General features: G+C 46.5%; 1 protein-coding gene across 1 annotated transcript; it reads left to right on the forward strand.

Moving 5' to 3' along the window:
- The first annotated feature begins 2,347 nt into the window (after positions 1-2,347).
- Positions 2,348-8,382, forward strand: LOC132481644 (uncharacterized protein CXorf49 homolog). Its single transcript, XM_060086482.1, has 6 exons — positions 2,348-3,589; positions 4,285-4,441; positions 4,971-5,047; positions 6,089-6,124; positions 7,899-8,010; positions 8,087-8,382. Exons 1-6 carry the CDS (start codon positions 2,348-2,350, stop codon positions 8,380-8,382), a joined length of 1,920 nt encoding a protein of 639 aa, XP_059942465.1.
- The last annotated feature ends 18,694 nt before the right edge of the window (positions 8,383-27,076 follow it).

A 27,076-nucleotide genomic window follows, 5' to 3' on the forward strand; every position in this document is an offset into this window, starting at 1 on the left:
AGTCTCTCTATGGGGGAGGGAGGAAGGGAATGGAAATGGTGAGAGGGAAGATGGAGGCTTCCACTGGATCCACTGGTAATGTTTCATAGGATGCTGGTGGATGCAGGAGATTTTGCTATATCCTTCCTTATCCATTTTAACATATTTGAAATAGCACACCATGCCTTAAAAAGTCACTGGGAGAAGTGGAAGAGGGCGGTATCCACAAACAGGCAGGCACCATCGGGGGCAGGCTCGAGGAGGAGGATTGCAGGTTTACAGTGCACCCAGTCTCCCCTGCTCTGTAACTTCTCCAGCATGGCCAGCTTCTCAGGTGCAGAAACTCAGGCCCAGAAAACTGGGCCTTTGAGTTCCACAGGCAACAGCGGTTCAGACACGCCAGGACTCTCCAGGAGGTCAGCCAGAGCAGGATGCAGGAGAGAGAGGTGACTGAAGACAGAGGAGTATGAACGGGAAGGAGCAGAAGGAAGGTACGGGAGGAATGGAGGGGTGTCAGAGTAGGAGTTGGGTGGCAGACAAGGGAAATTCTAACACCCATGGGCCATAGAGAAACCAAGGGAGGCACCACTCCCCAGACATCAGTACTGCTCAGCTCAGGGAAGCTGAGAACTGACAGTTCCAAGAAAAATTGAGAGACACCTGGCTATCCACACCGACCGCCATCACAACTGGTAGGCCTTGGTTGTGCGTCCTTCAAAACTTTAAAACATACTTGTACATATACTTAAATGAATTCTCATATATTACATAGGATTGACTGGTGTGTGTGTGTGCCCACGCACGCAAGTGATTTAACTTACAAATGTGAATCCAAAGCCATCGTTCTGCAACTTGCAGTTTGAAGTCAGGCAGGTGCTTTCGAAAGCTGTGAGAATGGCCTGATGCATTCCGTTGGACTGCCACGCTTTATGCTACTGGATGCTAAGCCACGTTGCATTCATCCATTTCCTTACTGATGGGAATTTGGAGTGCTCCCAGTTTTTCCCATCACCAACACCCTTGTGCATGGGCTCCTGTACACTACAGGTACCAGCGTGTCTCCGGAAGAAGTACCAGGCAGCGGACTTGCCGGAACATAGAGGAAATACCTATTTTTTTTTCTTCCTTTTTAAGGTCTTCGGCTCAAAGCAAGGACTCTGGAGTCAGATTGATTGGTTTCAATCCTGCCGCTGATCCCCACGAGCCGAATGACCTTGGGCCAGTGGCTGAACCTCTCAGTGCCTGTTTGCTCACCGGTAAGAGGCCAGTAATGGTTGGTACTATAGTTCTAGGAGTGTCACGCTGATGCATTACTATTTATGCCCAGCACTTAGAAGAGTGCCAGGCACAGAGTCCGTGCTGGCACTAAGTTGCTTTCAATGGATTCTGCCAAATTACCTCCCAAATGGGTCTCTTGCACCACCGCCACAGGGGTTTGCTCCTCACCTCTCCCACTCTCGGAATGGTTAAGCTCTTTGAAGGATGTCAACCTAGTGTGTGAAACCCGATTCGTGGTTTTAGTTCACATCTCCAGGATCAGCGGTGGCGAGCATCTTTTGGGGTGTAACTGGCCACTGCGATTTCTTCTTCTTTGAATTTGCCTCAGAGAGGGGGAAGGGCTGATGGAGCGAGGCCAACCCCAATCTGTCCACCAACCCCAGTCTGTCCGCCAAACCTGCCTGCCAATGACGTTTGCTGAGCCACATTTGATGGAGCAGTTGAGACAGAGACCTTACAGAACGAAAATACGATCCCTTTGCTCTCTGGCCGACCCCTGATCACTGACTGGGGGACTCCTGTGCCCATTCTCCTGTTGGGTCATAAGGCTTGCGGTGGAAGGGAGGCTGGCAAATGCTTTCGGCGCGTGCTAGGCATCCAGTGCCTCCATCTTGACATTTCATCCTCACCACCCCTGGAGCCCGGCGCCCTCACTCCCCGACCCCCTGTATAGATGGGAAACGGAGGCTCAGAGCTGTGACTCTAACCGGAAAGGGGAGGCAGGACAGGAGGAGGCGGGCCGAGAGTCTTGACAGAGGGAAGCACTCCCACCATCCCCTTCACCCAACTGCTCGGACCGCCCACGGGCTTGAGGGCAAAGCAGAGGCCCTCGACCCCATTGGTTAGGCCTCGAGGGGACAGGCGAACAAGGCGCCCGCTGGTTGGCGGGGGCCGGACCAATGAGGAGGCCGCGGCGCCGGTGTGGGAGGTGCGCTGAAAGTGGCGCGTCCTTTCGTTTGAGGCGAGCTCGTGCGGCGCCTGAGGTGGTTGACGCTGCCCTCTGAGCGCCGCCCGCCTCGTCCGCCGTGACCGCGACCGCGACTCGGGCCATCAACAGTCGCCCCGGTTCCGCGGCCGCCTGGGTCGCGACATGAGCTCCCCAGATGAGGTGTCTGTGTGGGGAACGGGTTTCGGCCCAGAGGGCGGGGAGCGGGCCGGCGTCCGCCCGGCCGGCCGCGCAGTTCCGCGGGGACCCGACCGCGGCGCCGAGCCCAGGAAGCCGCCGAGCGGCGGGGGCGGGAGCGGCTGCCGGGATCCCAAGGGCTTCCAGTCAGAGCGGGAGATGCTGGAAGCGGGAGGGCCGGTGCTGTGTGGCCGCGAAGGCCGACCTGGCTCCCCGGATGACGACACGAGGGACCTCCTGGACCTGTTCGAGGAGTCTGCGGCGGGCACCACGCAGCAGCTGTACGACTGGGACGTGCTGGACTTCTGCAGATACCCGTTGGAGGAGCCCTGCGCCTCCTTCGAAGTGTCCGCCGGCCTCGAGGCGGGTCCCGGCCGTCCAGGAGCGACCGCCCAGAGCTGTGGGGAAGCGCCGCCGGCTCTGGCCGGCCCTCTCCACCTCGGTGGGCCCGAAGCGGGCCGGGCCTGGAGGAAGCCTAAGAGAGCCACTAAGCGTAGGTTGAACGTGGCTGCGGATCGCCAGCGGTTCTCCTATGAAGGCCGGGCCCGGCAGCTATCCGACTCCGAGTCCTCAGATGAGTTCAGTGACACAGAGCTGATGACGGTGAGTACTTACCCCGGAGGAGGAGGCCAGGCCGAGCCCAGCAGACCCGAGGATCCCGGGGACACTCCCAGACACTCGAATTTCCAAGTCAGGGAGAATTTCCTTCCCGTGACAGGCTCTTCCCTGTCCTCGGCTCTGCGAGGACTCTCTTCGGTTGTGGAAAGGCAGGGCGTGGGAGAGCAGGGCATCTCTTCCCCTAAGAAAATGCAGAGCGTGCTCTGGGGGAACGGGGGCAGCAAGCCCAGCTACCCGGGAGCTGCTGCTGCTGCTGCTACGGCAGGTGGCCTGCCGCAGGTCACTCCTAGGAAGAAGGGGACCCTGGAGAAGAAATCCCTCGGGGGAGCCTCCACACTTGCCCTGGGGAAAAACTTCCCTTCCTGGGGGCAGCGAATCTGGGCACCTCCGCTGGAACCGGCCACCTTCCCCCCAGTCTCTGGTATTCCGCTGCTTGGGAGATCCAAGAGGTATACCTTGGTCCCTTCTGGAACCAAACAGGCCAAGCACACCAGCGCTGGGAAGAAATCCGTGGTCACGTGGACAAGGGAGTCTGAGGCTGTGGCGGGAGAAGATAAGGACCCAAATAGAGACCCAGCCCCAAAGGGCCAAGTGAGTAGGCCAGGCTCCTCCTCTCTCCCCACTCTTCCCCGCCCCCACCGCACCCAGAGCACACGTCTTCACCCATGCTGCCTCTGTCCACCCCTCAGGGGTCGTCATTGGGTGCCCCTCGGTCACTGGGTCATTATGATGCCTGATCGGGCTCCTTTTACTAGGGACAAACAGTAAGGTAGCACTTCGGGTGTGCTGGGCCTGGTTCTCCACCCTTGGCCTGTTTCCAGCGTCCTCTGAGAGACTGGGGCTGGGATGGAAGGGAGGGTTGGTAGCTGAATTGGGTCGGGGGATCCCTTAAAAGCTTCCCCGAAAAGCCTCAGTATTTAGACTCACCAGCTTCCTGAATCCTATCTCCTAGGTGTTCCCCAGACCTTCCTTGCAGGGGCCCTGGGCTTACTCAGTGCCCCACTGTTGTCCCTAGATCACCTCTGCCTGCTGGCCTGGGGCTGACGGAGGGAGAAAGTGCTAATGAGATCAGCCTTTCAATTCCCTTCCCAATTCCCTGCCTCACCCCGGCCCAAATCACACAACACTCTCTCTCCCTCTCTCTCTCTCTCTCTCCCTCTCTCTCTCTCTCTCTCTCTCTCTCTCTCTCTCTCTCTCACTCTCTCTCTCTCTCTCTCTCTCTCACACACACACACACACACACACACACTTCCTTAGTCCAAATCGGTGAAAAATTTTTGTTTCAGCTGCCAGCTCACAAGCCAGGGACACCTTATCTGCGCATGCATCGTGGAAAAGCCAGCAGTGGCGAGGTCGACACCAGAGGCCCCCAAGATCCAGGAAACTCAGAGCCCTTGGCCCTGAACCAGGGAGAAGTCATGCCCAGGGGGCCTGCCCCCTCAGGTGAGTGTCGTGGGTTTGATAGGAGGGGAGGGGAGAGGGGTGGAGGGCAGAAACCTCTGGCTCTGTCTCTGTTGGGGGCACAGCCGTTCTCTCAGGCAGCTTCTCCCACAGGAGACGGGGTGCTGGCAGGGCTGGCCTTGAGCCACATCATCCTGTGTGTGGGGTTTGTGCGGCGCGGCTGATCGGTGGCAGTGCCACACACAGCTCCTCCGGGTGTAGCCTTACAGGGGAACAGCCTTTTCTGTTAAGTCCTTTTCGCCCACATTGCTCTCCCACGTGCTGGCTGTGGCTGCAGCCCTGGGAGGGGCGAATCCAGAGGCACATAGCTTGGGGACCACAATGGCGAAATGGCTGCCCCCGGGTAACAGCGGAGGCAGGCCCAGAGAGAAGGTTCGGGCTTCTGGGCAGAGCAGGGGCGGCTGGTCGCCAGCAGAGGGTGGTGCCGCCTCACCTCACGGTAGACCCCACTTGGCCCTTTCCACCTCACTGGGAGCCTGCGAAGCTGGATTGTGTGTCCTTTCCCTCTCAGGTGACTGGGAGCCACTTGACCATCCCCCAAGACCGGAAACGCCGCAGCAGCCACTGGGAATGCCGGGCTGTCCTTCGGTAATGCTTCCTCTGGCTCCTGGAAATGCAGGCCCAAACTCGAGGGTGGGATCTGGGTCCAAGTTCAGCTGACATATATGTGGCCCCCCCTCCCCTGACCCCATCACGTACCCCATGGAGGGAGCCCACCTGCTTTCCACTGAGGAGCGCTTGCCAGTCTAGCCACCCGGCTTTGGGGTGCAGGGCCCGGTGGAGAGGAGAAGGTGGAGGAGAGAGGAGGCCAGATTATACTAATCATTTCTCTTCCTCCTGTGTCTGCTGGCCTAGTGTCTCGTGCTACAGAGAGCAGTAGACGCCCTTAAGAAGAAACTTGGTATGAGGAACCAGGGACGGAGAGCGGTATCTTAGTTCAGAACCCGGGTGGGCACCTGGGGTGGGGGTGGGCTGCAGGTGCAGTCAGCCTCGCAGGGACCAACATCCCTGTGGGGAGGAGAACCTAGCAGGCCTGGCCCTGGAGCCGGCTGTGCATGTACAACTGGGCGTGTGTACAAGCAGCAAAGTACTGTCTGGACTGCATGCACACTTTGCCAACCAGACCCGTCCTAGGGAATCTCCTTCTGATAGGACTTTTAGAGATGCCTCGTTGATTTTCCCTTGAACTGCTGCTTGGTGTGGCTTCTAAGGTTCTTGTTGGATTGTTTGTTTGTGTGTGTGACGAGATCTGAATGGTTGTGGCACGGCCCACAGCATCAGAGCTGCTGGCACACTTTGTTTCCCTTTAGGAACCAGTTCCACATTCAATTCCGGTGGTGGGGAGTGATCTGGCCCAGAGCTCTTTGCATCGGGTCTGGAGGGGGTTTCAGGTTTCAGGGCTACGCGGTTCCTCACGGGGATAGGGGACGGGCTTCCATATCCCTCTCTCTGGAGTGCCTACTAATGCCTGTCCCTGTTGCAGACACCATGAAGGACATGGCTCTCACGATGCTGACACTTTGAAGTGAGTGTTACACACACCGTACCCCTTCCCACAGTCCTGGCTGTTGAGCAGGGCTGGGGGCTGGCCCTGGCTTGAGGCTCTTCCCTGACTCTGCTGTTTTACAGGTTGAGCCCATCGTCTTCCTGCAGGAGGGGCAGCTGGTACCTTTGGAGCCCGGGAGCTGTGGCCAAGCTCGTTCCCTCCTGTTCTGCCTCAGCTAGGGCTTCCTCTACCCTTGTTTTGCCCCCTCCCCAGTTTCACAGCAGTTTCCAAATAAAGTACCTCTCATATTATGTGTTCTGCCTTCTCTCTGGAGGGGTAGGGGTAGGGTTAGGGGGCCGGGGCGGGGCACTGCTCCACGTCAGAGCCTTTTCCAGAACAGTATCTGTCGCATCCTGTGGTGGGGACTCTGGACCAGCCTCTGCTACCATCCCTGCAGTCAAGTCAGCGGACTGCCCCAGGTCTGGGTCCTCTGTGTGCTCTCCCTGGCCACACCGACACATCCTCCCTTGCCCCCGAAGGCCCTCTTCTAATTCTCTCCAAACCACCCTCCTCCTTTGGGGTCTGGTGGTTCCCATTCATCTCTGCCATTCACCCCCCGCCCATCAGCAGGAACTCATGACCCCCTTCCAGAGCTCCACTCTGGAAGCATTCACATCCTCCCTGCCCTCACCAGCTGACCACCCTCCTCCAGCCTGGTCGTCTCTATACCCTTGAGTGGAAATTGGCCCGTCAGGTTCTATGGCAAGTGTGGTTCGTAGGTCTGTGTTCTTGCATGGTCCCTGTCAAATACTCTTCCACCAGCCCCATGACACATTTTCCTGGAAATTATATTTCTGTGTCCCAGCTCAATCTCCCAGACTGCCTCTTTAGGACACACGAGATTGAGTCTGAGCTCCATGTTCAATTTCCCCCACTGGAGGTTGGGGAGCACTTCCTTCCCTCAGCCGGGACCCAGGGCTGTACTAGCCTGAGACTCAGAGGGACAGATCTGTGTTTGAGTGCGGCGATTCTGCCTGGCACCCTTCCCAAACGACCGGTGTTTTACTACACAAAAGGGGGTATGATGGTAGATAGGACATTCAAGGTTGGTGACTGTGTGCCCCTGTGTGTGAATAAAAGTAATCAGGGATAATCTCCCTTGAGGGAGAAAGATGTGATTCAGGGAGTAAAGAGAGTAGAGGCTGATCCAGGTTCTGTAAGGCATTGAATGAGCAAAAGCAAGGGTCGGATCTGTTGTGTTCAAGGGTTGTCGTTAAATTCCCAAAGCATAGGCGGGGGAGGATGCAGAAGTCACCAAACCCCACAACAGGGTGTTGGGATGCTCGAAATGTTGGATTCGCTGGAGGAGGCTCTCGATCCTACTCTGTGATCCTATGATGTCTGACAGCTACTGTGGGTGTGGATGGAGTGAGATTGGGAAGAGTGGCTCCTCAGAGTAGCTCATCTTAGAATCAGGGGACCCATATATGAGACCACCCAACATGAGCTACCCGGGACAGGGGCAGGGTGGGCGCAGTGAGGATGGGAAGTAAGGAGTGACTGCGCCTGGACAATGGGGAGCACTTGAGTCCACCCTTCCCCCATATTCTCACAGTGACTCGCTTCCAGAGTCCATGGCATGAGCTCAGGTGGACAGACCACATGTGGGATGGGGCAGTCACAGACCTCAGGGTCAGAAAAGGACATTCGTGGGACTTAATCCACTCAAACCCCTCCCTGGAGGAGGTGGGCTTGATTGCTGCCCAGGCCTCTGGCTGGATTCCTAGGATGTACCCAGTGCCCCCCCACCAGTCCAGCCTGTACCAGGCTTATGTTCTAGCCCCTCTTGCTTCGGCACTGCTCCCCACTGAGCTGAGGCCATTACCAATGAGTGTGTGTGCACTTCGAGGAAACAGAGCCAGCGTAGACTTTGGACCTGCCTCTAACCTGTAGAGACAGTCATTCCAGGTCTTGTGTCCCTGCAGACACTCTGGAGAGTGTGAAGCTAAGTACAGGCTGGAGACCACCATCACAGGAACTCGCTTCCCAGTGCACACTATGGAGGGTATGGGACCAGCTCAGTGGTATGGCACCATCCCTTCTGGCCTGAAGCCCTCTGGCTCAGAGCCCATTCCCTCTAGCCTCTAACCACAGTGTGCACACTGGGGGAAAAGTGAAACCAGAAGAGAAATACTGCCCCAAGCCCTCAGGACCCGGCTATATCCCAGACCAATGTGGAGACTGCCATCACACCTGGGAGAAACCCAACTTCCTCAGGGCTCTTAACTCTGGCCCCTCAGGTCCCAACCCCACACCTGAAAGGGCAGTGAGGGCCATTGAGCAGAGAAGCAGCCCCAGCTCACACCTTATTCTGGCTCTAGCCCCTTCAACTCCAGACCTGTTTCCCACCCGGGCAGTGACTGCCACCACGCCCTAGGGGAAGATGCAGCCCATGCTCACTTCATATCTAGCTCTCCCTCCAGAGCCACTGGGCACATGCAGACTGAACAGGGATGGTCCCACACAAGAACACACCCTCAAGACTGGGATAGATAACTGTCTCACCTAATTTCATAGAGACAGAGAAAGTTTTAAAAAGATGAGTAGACAGGGGAACATGTTTCAAATTAAAGACAAGAAAAAATGCTGAAAAAAACCCTAAGGAAACTGATAAATAATTTAACTGATGAAGAGTTCATAGCAGTAGTAATATGAATGCTAACTGAACTGGGGCAAAGAATAGATGAACACAGTGAGAATTTTTAACAAAGAACTAGAAAATATAAAAAGGACAAGTCAGAGCCGAATAGCATAACTGAAATTACAAATACACTAGAGGGAATTAACAGCAGATTAGGTGACAGAGAAGAACACATAAGCAGTCTGGGAAGTAGAATAATGGAAATCACTCAATCATAAGTGCAAAAAACAATTTTTTTAATGAGAATAATTTAAGGGACCTGTGGGACAACATCAAGCATACTCACATTTGCATTATAGGGGTCCCAGAGGAGAAGAGAGAGAGAAAGGGGTTGAAAAATGTATTTGAGGAAATTATGGCTGAAAACTTCCCTAATCTGAAGAAAGAAACACAGAGGAAGCACAGAGAGTCCCAAACAAAATGAACCCATACACACCCACATCAAGACATATAATTAAAAGGGCAAAAGTTAAAGAGAGAATTCTAAAGGTAGCAAGAGAAAAACAAGAGTCACATACAAGGGAAGTCCCATAAGCCTATCAGCTAATTTTTCTGCATATACTTTGCATGTCAGAAGGGAGTGGCATGATAAGATTTAAAGTGCTGAGAGGGAAAACCCTACAACCTAGGATACTTTACCCAGCAAGGTTATCATTCAGAATTGAAGGAGAGATAAAGGCTTCTCAGACAAGCAAAATTTAAAAGAGCTCATCAATACTAAACCAACCTTACAAGAAGGGTTAAAAGGTCTTCTTGAAGTTAAAAAAAAAAAAAAAAAAACACTGGCTACAACAGGAAATAAGAAATTAAAGGACGGGGAAAATATACTGGTGAAGCAATTATATCATAAAGGCTGGGTATTTACCAGTTAAATAAGCTAGTACAAAGGTTAAAAGACAAAAATTGTAAAATCAACGGTAACTACAATAAACAGTTAAATGATAGACATGAAGATGTGAAATATGACATCAAAAACACAAAATGCTGGGAGGTGAGTAAAAAATGTAGAGCTTTCAGAATGTGTTTGAACTTAATGACTATCGGTTTCAATCAAATAGTTATAGGTCAACATAAATGAACTCCATGGATCAAAGACCTACTATAGATCTACCATAACTAGAGAGAAAGGAACACAAACATAACACTGAAGAAAATCATCAAACCACAAGAGAGACACTAAAAGAAGAAAGCATCCTCCTGACTTCAAACTGCAAGTTGCAGTACGATGGCCTCAGATACACATTAGTAAATGTTTTTAAATCCCAAATGAATCCTACCTAATATTTGATAACCTTTGGGTGTATGTTTCAATGTCTGAAAGACAGTTTTCACTAGATGTTAAAGTTGTGGGATAGCTTCTAACAGGACCCAATAGGTTTATACAACAAATTTATGACCTTGGATCTCCCCAGATTGGTTAGGAAGGTGTACAATTGGTTTCCTTTAGGCTCAATGTCACCTACAGGTAGCCTTGAAAACAGCCGCTGTCATCCTGCTTTCAATGTGGGCATGTAGGGTTCAATCAGTTTTCCAATGGTATGATTATTTGGCTGCAATATTTATTCCTTCACTTGGAATAGAAGATATCATTACTCATATAGAGGCTTTAACAAAATTCACCCAGCAAGCCTTAAATGATAGTAACCAAGCCGTGTGTTTGCTCAGTTCAGAAATTTCCATGATGAGAAAAGCAGTCCTACAGAATTGCATGGCCCTCAATATTCTAACAGCTTCCCAAGGGGGAGCTTATGCTGTAATACATAGTGAACGTTTTGTTTTTATACCTGATGAGTCTTCTAATGCAACCCCCGCTTATGATGCGTATGAAAAATTGGATTTCCACTCTGAATGATCGTCTTCCCAGTTTAAGGGAAATGCTAGGAAAATGGTATGGTTCAAGAGGATATTGGCTTAAATCTTTACTAATGATATTGTTGCTCCTATTTCCAACTTTGATTACAGTTTGTGTAACTTATAAAGTTTTAGTTTCTTGTTTTTTGCACTGTGTATCACCTGCTCCTACTAAGATAATGATATCTAAACAACTGGAAACTATTGATCACATCTATAGTTCTCTATAAGATAATGGACATGCACAATGCACATGCAAGGTAAAATTGGTGCAAGTCCTATTGGACAACTTGGAATTGGCCGTTAGTCCTTGCCAGACATCTTACTAGTACCACCCCCTAAAAGGAAAGAAAGAACCGGGCTATTAGGACCCAGCATCGAGGGACATGATGGACCCAAGGCATGTAAAGAACCACCCTAGCATTTGGGGACCAAATACTTGATCACCTAATGCTTTCTATTGAAAGATTAATGATCAAAAGTGGAATTAATGTAATAAAATTATTTTCAGGCAGGACAAGAAACATTTTAAACATAAAACTCTCTCTCTGCCCATTTGAGCCACTACCCCCTCCCCTTTAGTGTGATTTGTGCATCACATTATACATTAACTAGATCCCCTTAAAAGATACAGGAATGCCCACACACCAAAAAAAAAAGAAAAGAAAAAAAAGAAAGAAAGAAAGAAAGAAAAGAAGGAAAGAAAGAAGAAAAAGAAATTTCCTCCTGGAATCAGCGAGGTAACTCCTTAAGAGATAACTTTCCTTTCTCAATCCTGTAATGCCTCATTAATACCCACTACTCACCTTGTTGGACTATGTAAACTATTAACATGCTACTTTGTCTCAAAAACTTATATCACGGTTTTACCTCCAATGGGTGGAACAGTCCTCAGAGTTTTCTGAAGATTGTCTCCCAGGTTATAGTCCTCAGGTTGGCTCAAATAAAAATTTCCATTTTTCTTCGATTGACTATTGATTAATTTTTTTGGACAACACAATGAAACCAAAAGATGGTTTTTTAAAAAGATAACAAATCACAAACCTTCGGCAGACAGACCAAGAAAAAAAAAAGATTCCTAAGGAATCACTAAAATCAGGGCTGAAAAGGGAGACATCACCATTGAGTCTATTGAATTTAAAAAAACATAAGAAAATAGTATGAAAACTTTTATACCAACAAATTAGACACATATATGCAATGAAAACATTTGTAGAGAGACACAAACTTCAAAACAGACTCAATAATAGACAATCAATTAAATTAATAATTAAAAATATTCCCACAATGATGCTCCTGTCCAGATGGCATCACCGCTGAATGCTATCAAACATTTCAGATGGAAATAATAGCAACACTCCAGAAATTCTTCCAGAAAATAGAAGAGGAATGAACACTTTCAAAATAGCTCTAGTAGGCCAATATTACTGTAGTGTGAGCCTCTGACATTTTTTTTTTCTTAATTGTAATGCAAGTGCCTGACATTAAGCTTTTGATTGCTGAGGCACCACTTCAAAGACAGCTATATCAAAAAGAACAAATTGCCAGCTACACGACTAGGTAAAGAGCCAGGCCACCACACCCCTGAAGTTTCCTTTGTTTTAGAGATCTCTGATTGACTTAGATAACTGACCCTTTGGCTGCTTGTTTTTCCCTTCTTGTGCTTTAATTCCCATTCTGTGTTAAATTCATCAATAAAGAGTGAATCTGAGAAACCCTAGGCCCCTCACTCTTGACCCCGATACATACATAACCCCAGGTCCCAGCTCTCTTTCTCCACCCACAACCTTTCTGTGTGGTCCAAGGCATGCCATGTACCCTCCATGACTTATGAGTAATAAACTTCGTCCTTACAAAGTCTCCTAAAGGTTATTGCTGAGGTGCCTCTTGCAATTATAATAAGAACCACAAGGGCTAGTTCAACCACAACATTGGTTCTGAAAGGGGAAATATCTGTGGGGGCTCGCCTTGGAGTACAGATAAGTGCCTCCAGGTATTTCTAGCTGACAGTATCACTATCGATTGGCTGAGACCAGCACAATTACCCTGATGCCCAAAACACACAAAGACATCCAAAATAAAGAAAATTGCATACCAATCTTTCTCATGAATATAGATGAAATAACCCTCAAGAAAATATTAACAAACTGAATTCAGAAACATATAAAAAGGATTATATACCATAACCAAGTGGGATTTATTCTAGAAATACAAGGTTGGTTTAACATCTAAAAATCAATTTATGTAATACACTATTTTAAAAGAAGAAAGCACTGAAACATTATCATATTAACTGACACAGAAAGAGCATGTGACAAAATTCCACCACCTTTCATGATAAAAACAATTAAAAAAACTAGGAATAGAAAGAAATTTCTTCAGCATCATAAAGGATATCTATGAAAAACCTACAGCTAACATCATATTTAGTAGTGAAAGACTGCATACCTTTTCCCTAAAGTCAGCAACAAAGACATGCTCACTACTTTTATTCATTATTGCACTGGAAGTTTGAGCCAGTTCAAACAGGGAAGAAGAAGAACTAAAAGTCATCCAGATAGGAAATAAAAAGGGAGGTTTTTTTTATTCTCAGATGACATGATTTCATATGCAGACAATCCTAAGGAATCCACAAAAACGGATCTAACGGTAGAACTAATAAAGAAGTTCAACAGATCACAGAATACAAGAGTAATATATAAAACAAATTTTATTGCCATATACATGTAGCAAATAATCCAAAAATGAAATTAAGGAACACTTAATTCTAGCTACAATAGCATCAAAAAGAATTAAATGCTTAGGCATATATTTAACAAACCAAATGTAATACTTATGCACTGAGAAACACAAATTGATGTTTGTTGAGAGAAATTAAAGATGATCTAAATAAATGGAAAGGCATTGCATGTTCATGGTTGTAAGACTCAATATTTATATGGTAATTCTCCCCAAATTGACATATAGATTCAATTCAATCTCTATCGAAATTTCAGCAGGCTTTCTTTGTAGAAACTCACAGGCTGATCCAGAAAATTCATATGGAAATGAAAAACAAAACAAAACAGAATATCCAAAACTACTTCAAAAAAGAACAAACTTGGAAGATTCCACCTTCTGATTTCAAAACTTACGATAAAAATAAAGGTAATCAAGTTAGTGTGATACCGACATAGAGATAGATCAATGGAACAGAATCGAGAGTTTAGAAATAACGAACTCTCCTTATATTTATGGTCAATGATTTTCAATTCAATGGGGAAAGGATAGTCTTTTCAACATATGGTGCTGGCACAACTGGATATCATGCAAAAATACAAACTTCGAACCTTACTTCACAGCACACACAAAACTTAATGCAGAATGGATCAGAGACTTAAAAGTAAAACCTACAACTATAAATCTGTTAAAAGAAACCCTAGGAGAAAAATATTTGTACGCATGAGCTAGGCGATGATTTCTTAGATACAACACCAAAAGCATGATCCATAAAAGAAAAACTTGATAAATTGGACTTTGGCAAAATTTAAAACATTTATGCTTCAGAAGGCACTATTCAGAAAATGAAAAGACAAGGTACAGACTGGGAGAAAATATTTGAAAGTCACAGATCTAACAAAGAACTTGTATGCAGAATAAAGAATAAGAATAATAAATAAATAAGAAAATGACCCCATTAAAAAGTTGGGTAAAAGATTTGTATAGACATTTAACCAAAGAAGGTATAGAAATGGTTAATAAGCATATGAAAGGATGTTCACAGCCACTAGTCAGTAGGGAAATATAAATCAAAACCATAATGACCCCGGAGGAAGATGGCGGAAGAGTAAGACGCGGAGATCACCTTCCTCCCCACAGATACATCAGAAATTCATCTACACGTGGAACAACTCCTACAGAACACCTACTGAACGCCGACAGAAGACCTCAGACCCCCTAAAAGGCAAGAAACTCCCCACATACCTGGGTAGGGCAAAAGAAAAAAAAAGAATAAACAGAGACAATAGGATAGGGACGGGACCTGCACCAGTGGGAGGGAGCCGTGAAGGAGGGAAGGTTTCTACACACTGCAAGCCCCTTCGCGGGCGGAGACTGCAGGTGGCGGAGGGGGAAAGCTTCGGAGTAGCGGAGGAGAGCACAGCAACAGGGGTGTGGAGGGCAAAGCGGAGAGATTCCGGCACAGAGGATCGGTGCCCTCAGGCACACACCAGCCCGAGAGGCTTGTCTGCTCTGCCGCCGTGGCGGGCGGGGCTGGGAGCTGAGGCTTGGGTATCGGCTTTCAGTCGGAGCGCAGGGAGAGGACTGGGGCTGGCGGCAGGAAGAGAGCCTGAAGGGGTTAGTGCACCACGGCTAGCCCGGAGGGAGTCCGGGGAAAGGGTCTGGAGTTGCTGAAGAGGCAAGAGTCTTTTTTCACTTTCACTTTCGTTTCCTGGTGTGCGAGAAGAGGGCATTAAAAGGGCTGCTTAGGGAAGCGCCGGAGACAGGCGCGAGCCGCGGGTAAGGCGTGGACCTCGGAGACGGGCGTGGGCCGCCGCCGCCCACCGTCCGCCGCCGCCCGCCGCCGCCGCGGCCCGCCGCCGCCGCGGCCCGCCGCCGCCGCCGCTGCCGCCGCCGCCGCCGCCGAGGCCCGCCGCCGCCGCCGCCGCCGCCGCCGCCGCGGCCCGCCGCCGCCGCCGCCGCCGCCGCCGCCGCGGCCCGCCGCCGCCGCCGCCCCCGCGGCCCGCCACCGCCGCCGCCTGCCGCCGCCCGCCGCCGCCGCAGCCGCGGGGCCTGTGTGCGAGCGCGGGTCACTGTCCGCCCCGCCTTCCGGGGGACCTGTGCACCCCGCCACTGCCGGGGTCCCGAGACCCGGGGACGGCTTTCCCGGGAAAGCGCACGGAGCGCCACGGGCTGCTGCAACGTCACGCCGGCCTCTGCCGCCGCAGGCCCGCCCCACACTGCGCGCCCCTCCCTCCCCTCTGCATGAGTGAGCCAGAGCCCCCGAATCAGCGGCTCCTTTAAACCCGTCCTGTCTGATAGAAGAACGGACGCCCTCCGGCGACCTACGCACAGAGGCGGGGCCAGGTCCAAGGCTGAGACCCGGGAGCTGTGAGAGCAGAGTCAGGGAAATCTCTCTGTGCAGCCTCGGAGGCAGCGGATTAAAGCTCCACGGTCCATTTGATGTGCCCTGCGTCTGTGGAGTGCATGAATGGACAGCGAATCATCCCAAATTGAGGAAGTGGACTTTGAGGACAAGATTTAAGACTTTCCCCCCTTTTCCTCTTTTTACAACGAATTATCCCAAAGTAAGGAGGTGGACTTAGAGAGCAAGATTTCAGACTTCTTGCCCTTATCCTCTTTTTACAACGAATTATCCCAAATTGAGGAGGTGGGCTTGGAGAGCAAGATTTTTGATTTTTCCCCCTGCTCTCTTTTTGTGAATGTGTATGTGTAATCTTCTGTGTAAGATTCTCTCTGTATAGCTTTGCTTCCACCATATGTCCCAGGGTTCTATCGGTCCGTTTTTTTGTTTGTTTGTTTTTGTTTTTTGTTTTTTTTTCAATAATTACTTTCTAATTTTAATAACGCTACTATATTTCATACTTTATTCTATTTTACTTTACCTGCTCTTTCTTTTTTTCCTACCTTCCCTTCCTCCCTCCCTCCCTCTGCTCTTCCTTTCCTTCTTTTTCTTTCCTCCCTCCCTCCCACCCTTCTTCTTTCCACTTTCTTTTTCTTTCCTTCCTCCCTCCCTCCCTCCTGTCTTTCTTTCTTTCTTTCCTTCCTCCCTCCCTCCCTGCCTTCTTCCATTCACTCTTCCTTTTGCTTTCATTGCTCCCTCCCTCCCTCCTTTCTTTCCTTCTTTCTTTCCATCCTTCCTCACTCGCTCCCTCCTTTCTTTCTTTCTTCCTTCCTTCCTTTCTTCCCTTCTTCCTTTCTTTCCCTCTCTCTTTCTTTCTTCTACTAATTCTTTCTTTCTGCTTTTTCTCCGTGTTATTCTGAGCTGGGTGGATGAAAGGCTCTTGGTGCTGCAGCCAGGAGCCAGTGCTGTGCCTCTGAAGTGGGAGAGCCAACTTCAGGACACGGGTCCACAAGAGACCTCCCAGCTCCACATAATATCAAGCAGCGAAAATCTCCCAGAGATCTCCATCCCAACACCAGCACCCAGCTTCAGTCAACGACCAGCAAGCTACAGTGCTGGTCACCCTATGCCAAGCAACTAGCAAGGCAGGAACACAACCCCACCCATTAGCAGAGAAGCTACCTAAAAACATAATAAGGCCATAGGCACCCCAAAACACACCACCAGACGTGGACCTGTCCACCAGAAAGACAAGATCGAGCCTCAACCACCAGAACACAGGCATTAGTCCCCCCCACCAGGAAGCCTATACAACCTACTGAAACAACCTTAGCCACTGGGGTCAGACACGAAAAACAACGGGAACTACGAATCTGCAGCCTGCAAAAAGGAGACCCCAAACACAGTAACATAAGCAAAATGAGAAGACAGAAAAACACACAGCAGGTGAAGGAGCAAGATAAAAACCTACCAGATCTAACAAATGAAGAGGTAATAGGCAGTCTACCTGAAAAAGAATTCAGAATAATGATGGTAAAGATGATCCAAAATCTTGGAAATAGAATAGACAAAATGCAAGAAACAGTTAACAAGGACCTAGAAGAACTAAAGATGAATCAAGCATCGATTAAAAACACAATACATGAAATAAAAAATACTCTAGATGGGATCAATAGCAGAATAACTGAGGCAGAAGAACGGATAAGTGAGGTGGAAGATAAAATAGTGGAAATAACTGATGCAGAGCAAAATAAAGAAAAAAGAATGAAAAGAACAGAGGACAGTCTCAGAGACCTCTGGGACAACATTAAACGCACCAACATTCGAATTATAGGGGTTCCAGAAGAAGAAGAGAAAAAGAAAGGGACTGAGAAAATATTTGAAGAGATTATAGTTGAAAACTTCCCCAATATGGGAAAGGAAATAGTTAATCAAGTCCAGGAGGCACAGAGAGTCCCATACAGAATAAATCCAAGGAGAAATACACCAAGACACATATTAATCAAACTGTCAAAAATTAAACACAAAGAAATCATATTAAAAGCAGCAAGGGAAAAACAACAAATAACACACAAGGGAATCCCCATCAGGTTAACAGCTGATCTCTCAGCAGAAACTCTACAAGCCAGAAGGGAGTGGCAGGACATAATTAAAGTGATGAAGGAGAGAAACCTGCAGCCAAGATTACTCTACCCAGCAAGGATCTCATTCAGATTTGATGGAGAAATTAAAAGCTTTACAGACAAGCAAAAGCTGAGAGAGTTCAGCACCACCAAACCAGCTTTACAACAAATGCTAAAGGAACTTCTCTAGGCAAGAAACACAACAGAAGGAATATACCTACAATAACGAACCCAAAGCAATTAAGGAAATGGGAATAGGAACATACATATCAATAATTACCTTAAATGTAAATGGACTAAATGCTCCCACCAAAAGACACAGAGTGGCTGAATGGATACAAAAACAAGACCCATATATATGCTGTCTACAAGAGACCCACTTCAGACCTAAAGACACATACAGATTGAAAGTAAGGGGATGGAAAAAGATATTCCATGCAAATGGAAATCAAAAGAAAGCTGGAGTAGCAATTCTTATATCAGACAAAATAGACTTTAAAATAAAGACTATTAGAAGAGACAAAGAAGGACACTACATAATGATCAAGGGATCGATCCAAGAAGAAGATATAACAATTGTAAATATTTATGCACCCAACATAGGAGCACCTCAATACATAAGGCAAATACTAACAGCCATAAAAGGGGAAATCGACAGTAACACAATCATAGTAGGGGACTTTAACACCCCACTTTCACCAATGGACAGATCGTCCAAAATGAAAATAAATAAGGAAACACAAGCTTTAAATGATACATTAAACAAGATGGACTTAGTTGATATTTATAGGACATTTCATCCAAAAACAACAGAATACACATTTTTCTCAAGTGCTCATGGAACATTCTCCAGGATAGATCATATCTTGGGTCACAAATCAAGCCTTGGTAAATTTAAGAAAATTGAAATTGTATCAAGTATCTTTTCCGACCACAATGCTATGAGACTAGACATCAATTACAGGAAAAGATCTGTAAAAAATACAAACACATGGAGGCTAAACAATACACTACTCAATAACGAAGTGATCACTGAAGAAATCAGAGAGGAAATTAAAAAATACCTAGAAACAAATGACAATGGAGACACGACAACCCAAAACCTATGGGATGCAGCAAAAGCAGTTCTAAGGGGGAAGTTTATAGCAATACAATCCCACCTTAAGAAACAGGAAACATTTCGAGTAAACAACCTGACCCTGCACCTAAAGCAATTAGAGAAAGAAGAACAAAAAACCCCCAAAGCTAGCAGAAGGAAAGAAATCATAAAGATCAGATCAGAAATAAATGAAAAAGAAATGAAGGAAACGATAGCAAAGATCAACCAAACTAAAAGCTGGTTCTTTGAGAAGATAAACAAAATTGACAAACCATTAGCCAGACTCATCAAGAAAAGAAGGGAGAAGACTCAAATCAATAGAATTAGAAATGAAAAAGGAGAAGTAACAACTGACACTGCAGAAATACAAAAGATCATGAGAGATTACTACAAGCAACTCTATGCCAATAAAATGGACAACCTGGAAGAAATGGACACATTCTTAGAAATGCACAACCTGCCAAGACTGACTCAGGAAGAAATAGAAAATATGAATAGACCAATCACAAGCACTGAAATTGAAACTGTGATTAAAAATCTTCCATCAAACAAAAGCCCAGGACCAGATGGCTTCACAGGCGAATTCTATCAAACATTTAGAGAAGAGCTAACACCCATCCTTCTCAAACTCTTCCAAACAATTTCAGAGGAAGGAACACTCCCAAACTCATTCTACGAGGCCACCATCACCTTGATACCAAAACCAGACAAGGATGTCACAAAGAAAGAAAACTACAGGCCAATATCACTGATGAACATAGATGCAAAAATCCTCAACAAAATACTAGCAAACAGAATCCAACAGCACATTAAAAGGATCATACACCATGATCAAGTGGGGTTTATTCCAGGAATGCAAGGATTCTTCAATATACGCAAATCAATCAATGTGATACACCATATTAACAAACTGAAGGAGAAAAACCATATGATCATCTCAATAGATGCAGAGAAAGCTTTCGACAAAATTCAACACCCATTTATGATAAAAACCCTGCAGAAAGTAGGCATAGAGGGATCTTTCCTCAACATAATAAAGGCCATATATGACAAACCCACAGCCAACATTGTCCTCAATGGTGAAAAACTGAAACCATTTCCACTAAGATCAGGAACAAGACAAGGTTGCCCACTCTCACCACTCTTATTCAACCTAGTTTTGGAAGTTTTAGCCACAGCAATCAGAGAAGAAAAGGAAATAAAAGGAATCCAAATTGGAAAAGAAGAAGTAAAGCTGTCATTGTTTGCAGATGACATGATACTATACATAGAGAATCCTAAAGATGCTACCGAAAAACTACTAGAGCTAATCAATGAATCTGGTAAAGTAGCAGGTTACAAAATTAATGTACAGAAATCTCTGGCATTCCTGTACACTAATGATGAAAAATCTGAAAATGAAATCAAGAAAACACTCCCATTTACCATTGCAACAAAAAGAATAAAATATCTAGGAATAAACCTACCTAAGGAGACAAAAGACCTGTATGCAGAAAATTATAAGACACTGATGAAAGAAATTAAAGATGATACAAACAGATGGAGAGATATACCATGCTCCTGGATTGGAAGAATCAATATTGTGAAAATGACTCTACTACCCAAAGCAATCTACAGATTCAATGCAATCCCTATCAAACTACCACTGGCATTTTTCACAGAACTAGAACAAAAAATTTCAAAATTTGTTTGGAAAAACAAAAGACCCCGAATAGCCAAAGCAATCTTGAGAACGAAAAAAGGAGCTGGAGGAATCAGGCTCCCTGACTTCAGACTATACTACAAAGCTACAGTAATTAAGACAGTGTGGTACTGGCATAAAAACAGAAAGATAGATCAGTGGATCAGGATAGAAAGCCCAGAGATAAACCCACACACATATGGCCAACTTATCTTTGATAAAGGAGGCAGGAATGTACAGTGGAGAAAGGACAGCCTCTTCAATAAGTGGTGCTGGGAAAACTGGATAGGGACATGTAAAAGTATGAGATTAGATCATTCCCTAACACCATACACAAAAATAAGCTCAAAATGGATTAAAGACTTAAATGTAAGGCCAGAAACAATCAAACTCTTAGAGGAAAACATAGGTAGAACACTCTATGACATAAATCACAGCAAGATCCTTTTGGACCCACCTCCTAGAGAAATGGAAATAAAAACAAAGATAAACACATGGGACCTAATGAAACTTCAAAGCTTTTGCACAGCAAAGGAAACCATAAACAAGACCAAAAGACAACCCTCAGAATGGGAGAAAATATTTGCAAATGAAGCGACTGACAAAGGATTAATCTCCAAAATTTATAAACAGCTCATGCAGCTCAATAGCAAAAAAACAAACAACCCAATCCAAAAATGGGCAGAAGACTTAAATAGGCATTTCTCCAAAGAAGATATACAGACTGCCAACAAACACATGAAAGAATGCTCAACATCATTAATCATTAGAGAAATGCAGATCAAAACTACAATGAGATATCATCTCACACCAGTCAGAATGGCCATCATCAAGAAATCTAGAAACAATAAATGCTGGAGAGGGTGTGGAGAAAAGGGAACACTCTTGCACTGCTGGTGGGAATGTGAATTGGTACAGCCACTATGGAGAACAGTATGGAGGTTCCTTAAAAAACTAAAAATAGAACTACCATATGATCCAGCAATCCCACTACTAGGCATATACCCTGAGAAAACCATAATTCAAAAAGAGACATGTACCAAAATGTTCATTGCAGCTCTATTCACAATAGCCCGGAGCTGGAAACAACCTAAGTGTCCATCATCGGATGAATGGATAAAGAAGATGTGGCACATATATACAATGGAATATTACTCAGCCATAAAAAGAAACGAAACTGAGCTATTTGTAATGAGGTGGATAGACCTAGAGTCTGTCATACAGAGTGAAGTAAGTCAGAAAGAGAAAGACAAATACCGTATGCTAACACATATATATGGAATATAAGAAAAAAAATGTCATGAAGAACCTAGGGGTAAAACGGGAATAAAGACACAGACCTACTTGAGAAAGGACTTGAGGATATGGGGAGGGGGAAGGGTAAGCTGTGACAAAGCGAAAGAGAGGCATGGACATATATACACTACCAAACGTAGGGTAGATAGATAGTGGGAAGCAGCCGCAGAGCACAGGGAGATCAGCTCGGTGCTTTGTGACTGCCTGGAGGGGAGGGATGGGGAGGGTGGGAGGGAGGGAGATGCATGAGGGAGGGGATGTGGGAACAGATGTATACGTATGACTGATTCACTTTGTTATAAAGCAGAAACTAATAAAAACAATGGAAAAAAAAAAAAACCATAATGAGATACCATGTTGCAAAAACAATAGGATGGCTATAATCCAAAATACAGATAATAACAAATATTTGGATTTGGAGAAATTTGAATCCTCATACACTTCTGGTGATAATGTAAAATAGTTGAATCTTTTTGGAAAATATTCTGGTGTTTTCTTAAAAAGTTAAACATAGAGTTACCATATGATCCAGAATGTCCATTCCTAGGGATCTACCGAAGAGAACTGAAAACATATGTTCACACAAAAACTCATGAACTCAAAATGTATATGAATATGCTTAACAGCATTGAGTTTGGGAATATTATCCATAACATTCCCAAACTAAACACAACCCAAATGCCCATAAACTGATGAATGTATAAATAGAATGTGGTATACCCATACCATGGAATATTATTTGGCAATAAAAATAACCAAAGTACTGATACATGCTACAACATGGGTGAACCTCGAAAACATTACATTAAGTGAAAGAAGCCAGACAACATGTACTATATATTGTGTGATTGCATTTATACAAAATTTCCTAAATAGGCAAATCATAGAGACAGAAAGTAGTTTATTACTTGCCTATAGGGCTGGGGGTGGGTTGGGGGGTTCGGGGTGTTGGGTAAGGGATACAAGGCGTCTTCTTGGGCTAACAAAAATATCCTAAAATTGATTGTGATAGATGCACAACTGTGAATATACGAAAAGCCATTGAATAAGGCATTTTATTTTTTAATTCATTTTTATTGCAAAAACACATAATATGAAACCTACCTTATTAACAATTTTTTAGTGTACAGTGTTGTTAACTATATGAACATTGTTGCAATCAGATCTCTGGAATTCTTCATCTTGCATGACTGCAAATCTATACTCATGGAACAACAACTCCCCGTTTCCCCCTCTCCCAAACCTTTGGCAACCAGGATTCTACTTTCTGCTTCTAAGAGTTTGACTACTTTAGGTACCCCATATAAGTGGAAACATGCTGTATTTGTCCTTTGTGAGTGGCTTGCTTCACTTAGTATAATATCCTCAAAGTTCATCCATACTACAGCATATAGCAAGATTTCCTTCTTTTTAAAGGCTGAATAATATTCTGTTATATGTATACATTATATATACCACCTTTTATCTATTCACCTGTTGATAGATATTTAGGTTGTCTTCACCCCTTGGCTATTGTGAATAATGGTACAGTGAACATGGGAGTGCAATAATCTATGCAAGATCCTGATTTCAATTATTTTGTAATGTAAATGTAAATATACGGAAGTGAGAATGCTGGATCATATGGGAGTTCTATTTTTATTTTTTTAGGAACTTCCATACTGTTTTCCATGGCGGGTGCACAATTTTACACTCCCACCAGCAATGCACAAGGAACTCATTTTCTTCACTACCTTGCCAACACTTGCTATTTTGAGTTGTTTTTTTTTTTAATACTGGCCATGTTAGCAGTTGTGAGGTGATAACTCATTGTGGTTTTGAATTGCATTTCCCTGTTGACTAGTGATGTTGAGCATTTTTCATATACCTGTAGGCCATTTATGTGTCTTCTTTGGAGAAATATCTAATCAATTCCTTTGTCCATTTTTAAATTGTGTTATTTGGGTTTTGTCTGTTTCTTTGTTTTTGAAAGCATAAGCCACAGACTGGGAAACAATATTTGCAAAGCACACATGATAAAAAACTTGTATCCGAAAGAGATAAAGAACTTTCGACATTCAGTAATGAGAAATCAAACAACACAATAAACAATGAGCAAAAAAAAAATCGAACTGACATTGTGCTTGCTGGATGGTCAGTAAGCTACTGAGAAGATGTTTCACCTCATTAGTCATTAGGGAAATAACTAAAGCCAGAATGAAATACGACAACATAGCTATAAACATGGCTGAAATAAAAACAAAATACAGACAATACCAAGTGCTAGACAGACTGAGGAACAGCTAGAACTCTCCTGCATTGCTGGTGAGAATGCAAAAAATGGTATAGACTCTCTGGAAACAGTTAAAAATACACTAACGATTCAATCCAGCAAGTTAACTCCTAGATATTTACCCAAGAGAAATGAAAACTTATATTCACAAAAAATCTGTATGCAACTGTTCATAGCACTTTTCTTAGATGCTTGGGTGACTGCACACTGGCACCGGACACAGACATATCTAGGACTACTGGACACAGTTTCTGAGCTGACATTGATCCCGGAAGCCCAAAGTGTCATGATGGGGCCCCATTAGAGTGGGGCTTATAGGTTCTGGCAGTAAAAGGAGTTGGGGATAGAGATCAGTTCACAGTGAGCTGACTGGGTCCCTGGACAAACATAGTGGTCATTTCTCCAGTCCCCAAGCTGATAATTCTAAGTGATACACTTGGCAGTTGGAGCAATGACCTACACATTGGGTCATTGGTCTGTGGAGTAAGAGCTATCATGGTGGGGAAAGCCAAGAGGAACCTCTGCCACTGGCTCCCACCCCGGGCCAAGAGAGTACGTCAAAACCAGTATTGGATCCTGGTGAGTATAACGGGGTAAAGCAGAGATTAGTGACATCGTTGGAGACGTATGGGATGTATGGGAAGAGGAGGTAGGAGAGCCACAGGGACGAAGAGAGTGGAGAAGGTGAGAAGTTCCGGGAGTCTCTCTATGGGGGAGGGAGGAAGGGAATGGAAATGGTGAGAGGGAAGATGGAGGCTTCCACTGGATCCACTGGTAATGTTTCATAGGATGCTGGTGGATGCAGGAGATTTTGCTATATCCTTCCTTATCCATTTTAACATATTTGAAATAGCACACCATGCCTTAAAAAGTCACTGGGAGAAGTGGAAGAGGGCGGTATCCACAAACAGGCAGGCACCATCGGGGGCAGGCTCGAGGAGGAGGATTGCAGGTTTACAGTGCACCCAGTCTCCCCTGCTCTGTAACTTCTCCAGCATGGCCAGCTTCTCAGGTGCAGAAACTCAGGCCCAGAAAACTGGGCCTTTGAGTTCCACAGGCAACAGCGGTTCAGACACGCCAGGACTCTCCAGGAGGTCAGCCAGAGCAGGATGCAGGAGAGAGAGGTGACTGAAGACAGAGGAGTATGAACGGGAAGGAGCAGAAGGAAGGTACGGGAGGAATGGAGGGGTGTCAGAGTAGGAGTTGGGTGGCAGACAAGGGAAATTCTAACACCCATGGGCCATAGAGAAACCAAGGGAGGCACCACTCCCCAGACATCAGTACTGCTCAGCTCAGGGAAGCTGAGAACTGACAGTTCCAAGAAAAATTGAGAGACACCTGGCTATCCACACCGACCGCCATCACAACTGGTAGGCCTTGGTTGTGCGTCCTTCAAAACTTTAAAACATACTTGTACATATACTTAAATGAATTCTCATATATTACATAGGATTGACTGGTGTGTGTGTGTGCCCACGCACGCAAGTGATTTAACTTACAAATGTGAATCCAAAGCCATCGTTCTGCAACTTGCAGTTTGAAGTCAGGCAGGTGCTTTCGAAAGCTGTGAGAATGGCCTGATGCATTCCGTTGGACTGCCACACTTTATGCTACTGGATGCTAAGCCACGTTGCATTCATCCATTTCCTTACTGATGGGAATTTGGAGTGCTCCCAGTTTTTCCCATCACCAACACCCTTGTGCATGGGCTCCTGTACACTACAGGTACCAGCGTGTCTCCGGAAGAAGTACCAGGCAGCGGACTTGCCGGAACATAGAGGAAATACCTATTTTTTTTTCTTCCTTTTTAAGGTCTTCGGCTCAAAGCAAGGACTCTGGAGTCAGATTGATTGGTTTCAATCCTGCCGCTGATCCCCACGAGCCGAATGACCTTGGGCCAGTGGCTGAACCTCTCAGTGCCTGTTTGCTCACCGGTAAGAGGCCAGTAATGGTTGGTACTATAGTTCTAGGAGTGTCACGCTGATGCATTACTATTTATGCCCAGCACTTAGAAGAGTGCCAGGCACAGAGTCCGTGCTGGCACTAAGTTGCTTTCAATGGATTCTGCCAAATTACCTCCCAAATGGGTCTCTTGCACCACCGCCACAGGGGTTTGCTCCTCACCTCTCCCACTCTCGGAATGGTTAAGCTCTTTGAAGGATGTCAACCTAGTGTGTGAAACCCGATTCGTGGTTTTAGTTCACATCTCCAGGATCAGCGGTGGCGAGCATCTTTTGGGGTGTAACTGGCCACTGCGATTTCTTCTTCTTTGAATTTGCCTCAGAGAGGGGGAAGGGCTGATGGAGCGAGGCCAACCCCAATCTGTCCACCAACCCCAGTCTGTCCGCCAAACCTGCCTGCCAATGACGTTTGCTGAGCCACATTTGATGGAGCAGTTGAGACAGAGACCTTACAGAACGAAAATACGATCCCTTTGCTCTCTGGCCGACCCCTGATCACTGACTGGGGGACTCCTGTGCCCATTCTCCTGTTGGGTCATAAGGCTTGCGGTGGAAGGGAGGCTGGCAAATGCTTTCGGCGCGTGCTAGGCATCCAGTGCCTCCATCTTGACATTTCATCCTCACCACCCCTGGAGCCCGGCGCCCTCACTCCCCGACCCCCTGTATAGATGGGAAACGGAGGCTCAGAGCTGTGACTCTAACCGGAAAGGGGAGGCAGGACAGGAGGAGGCGGGCCGAGAGTCTTGACAGAGGGAAGCACTCCCACCATCCCCTTCACCCAACTGCTCGGACCGCCCACGGGCTTGAGGGCAAAGCAGAGGCCCTCGACCCCATTGGTTAGGCCTCGAGGGGACAGGCGAACAAGGCGCCCGCTGGTTGGCGGGGGCCGGACCAATGAGGAGGCCGCGGCGCCGGTGTGGGAGGTGCGCTGAAAGTGGCGCGTCCTTTCGTTTGAGGCGAGCTCGTGCGGCGCCTGAGGTGGTTGACGCTGCCCTCTGAGCGCCGCCCGCCTCGTCCGCCGTGACCGCGACCGCGACTCGGGCCATCAACAGTCGCCCCGGTTCCGCGGCCGCCTGGGTCGCGAC

Source organism: Mesoplodon densirostris, chromosome X (genome assembly GCF_025265405.1).
Source record: "Mesoplodon densirostris isolate mMesDen1 chromosome X, mMesDen1 primary haplotype, whole genome shotgun sequence".
NCBI classification, from domain to species: Eukaryota; Metazoa; Chordata; class Mammalia; order Artiodactyla; family Ziphiidae; genus Mesoplodon; species Mesoplodon densirostris.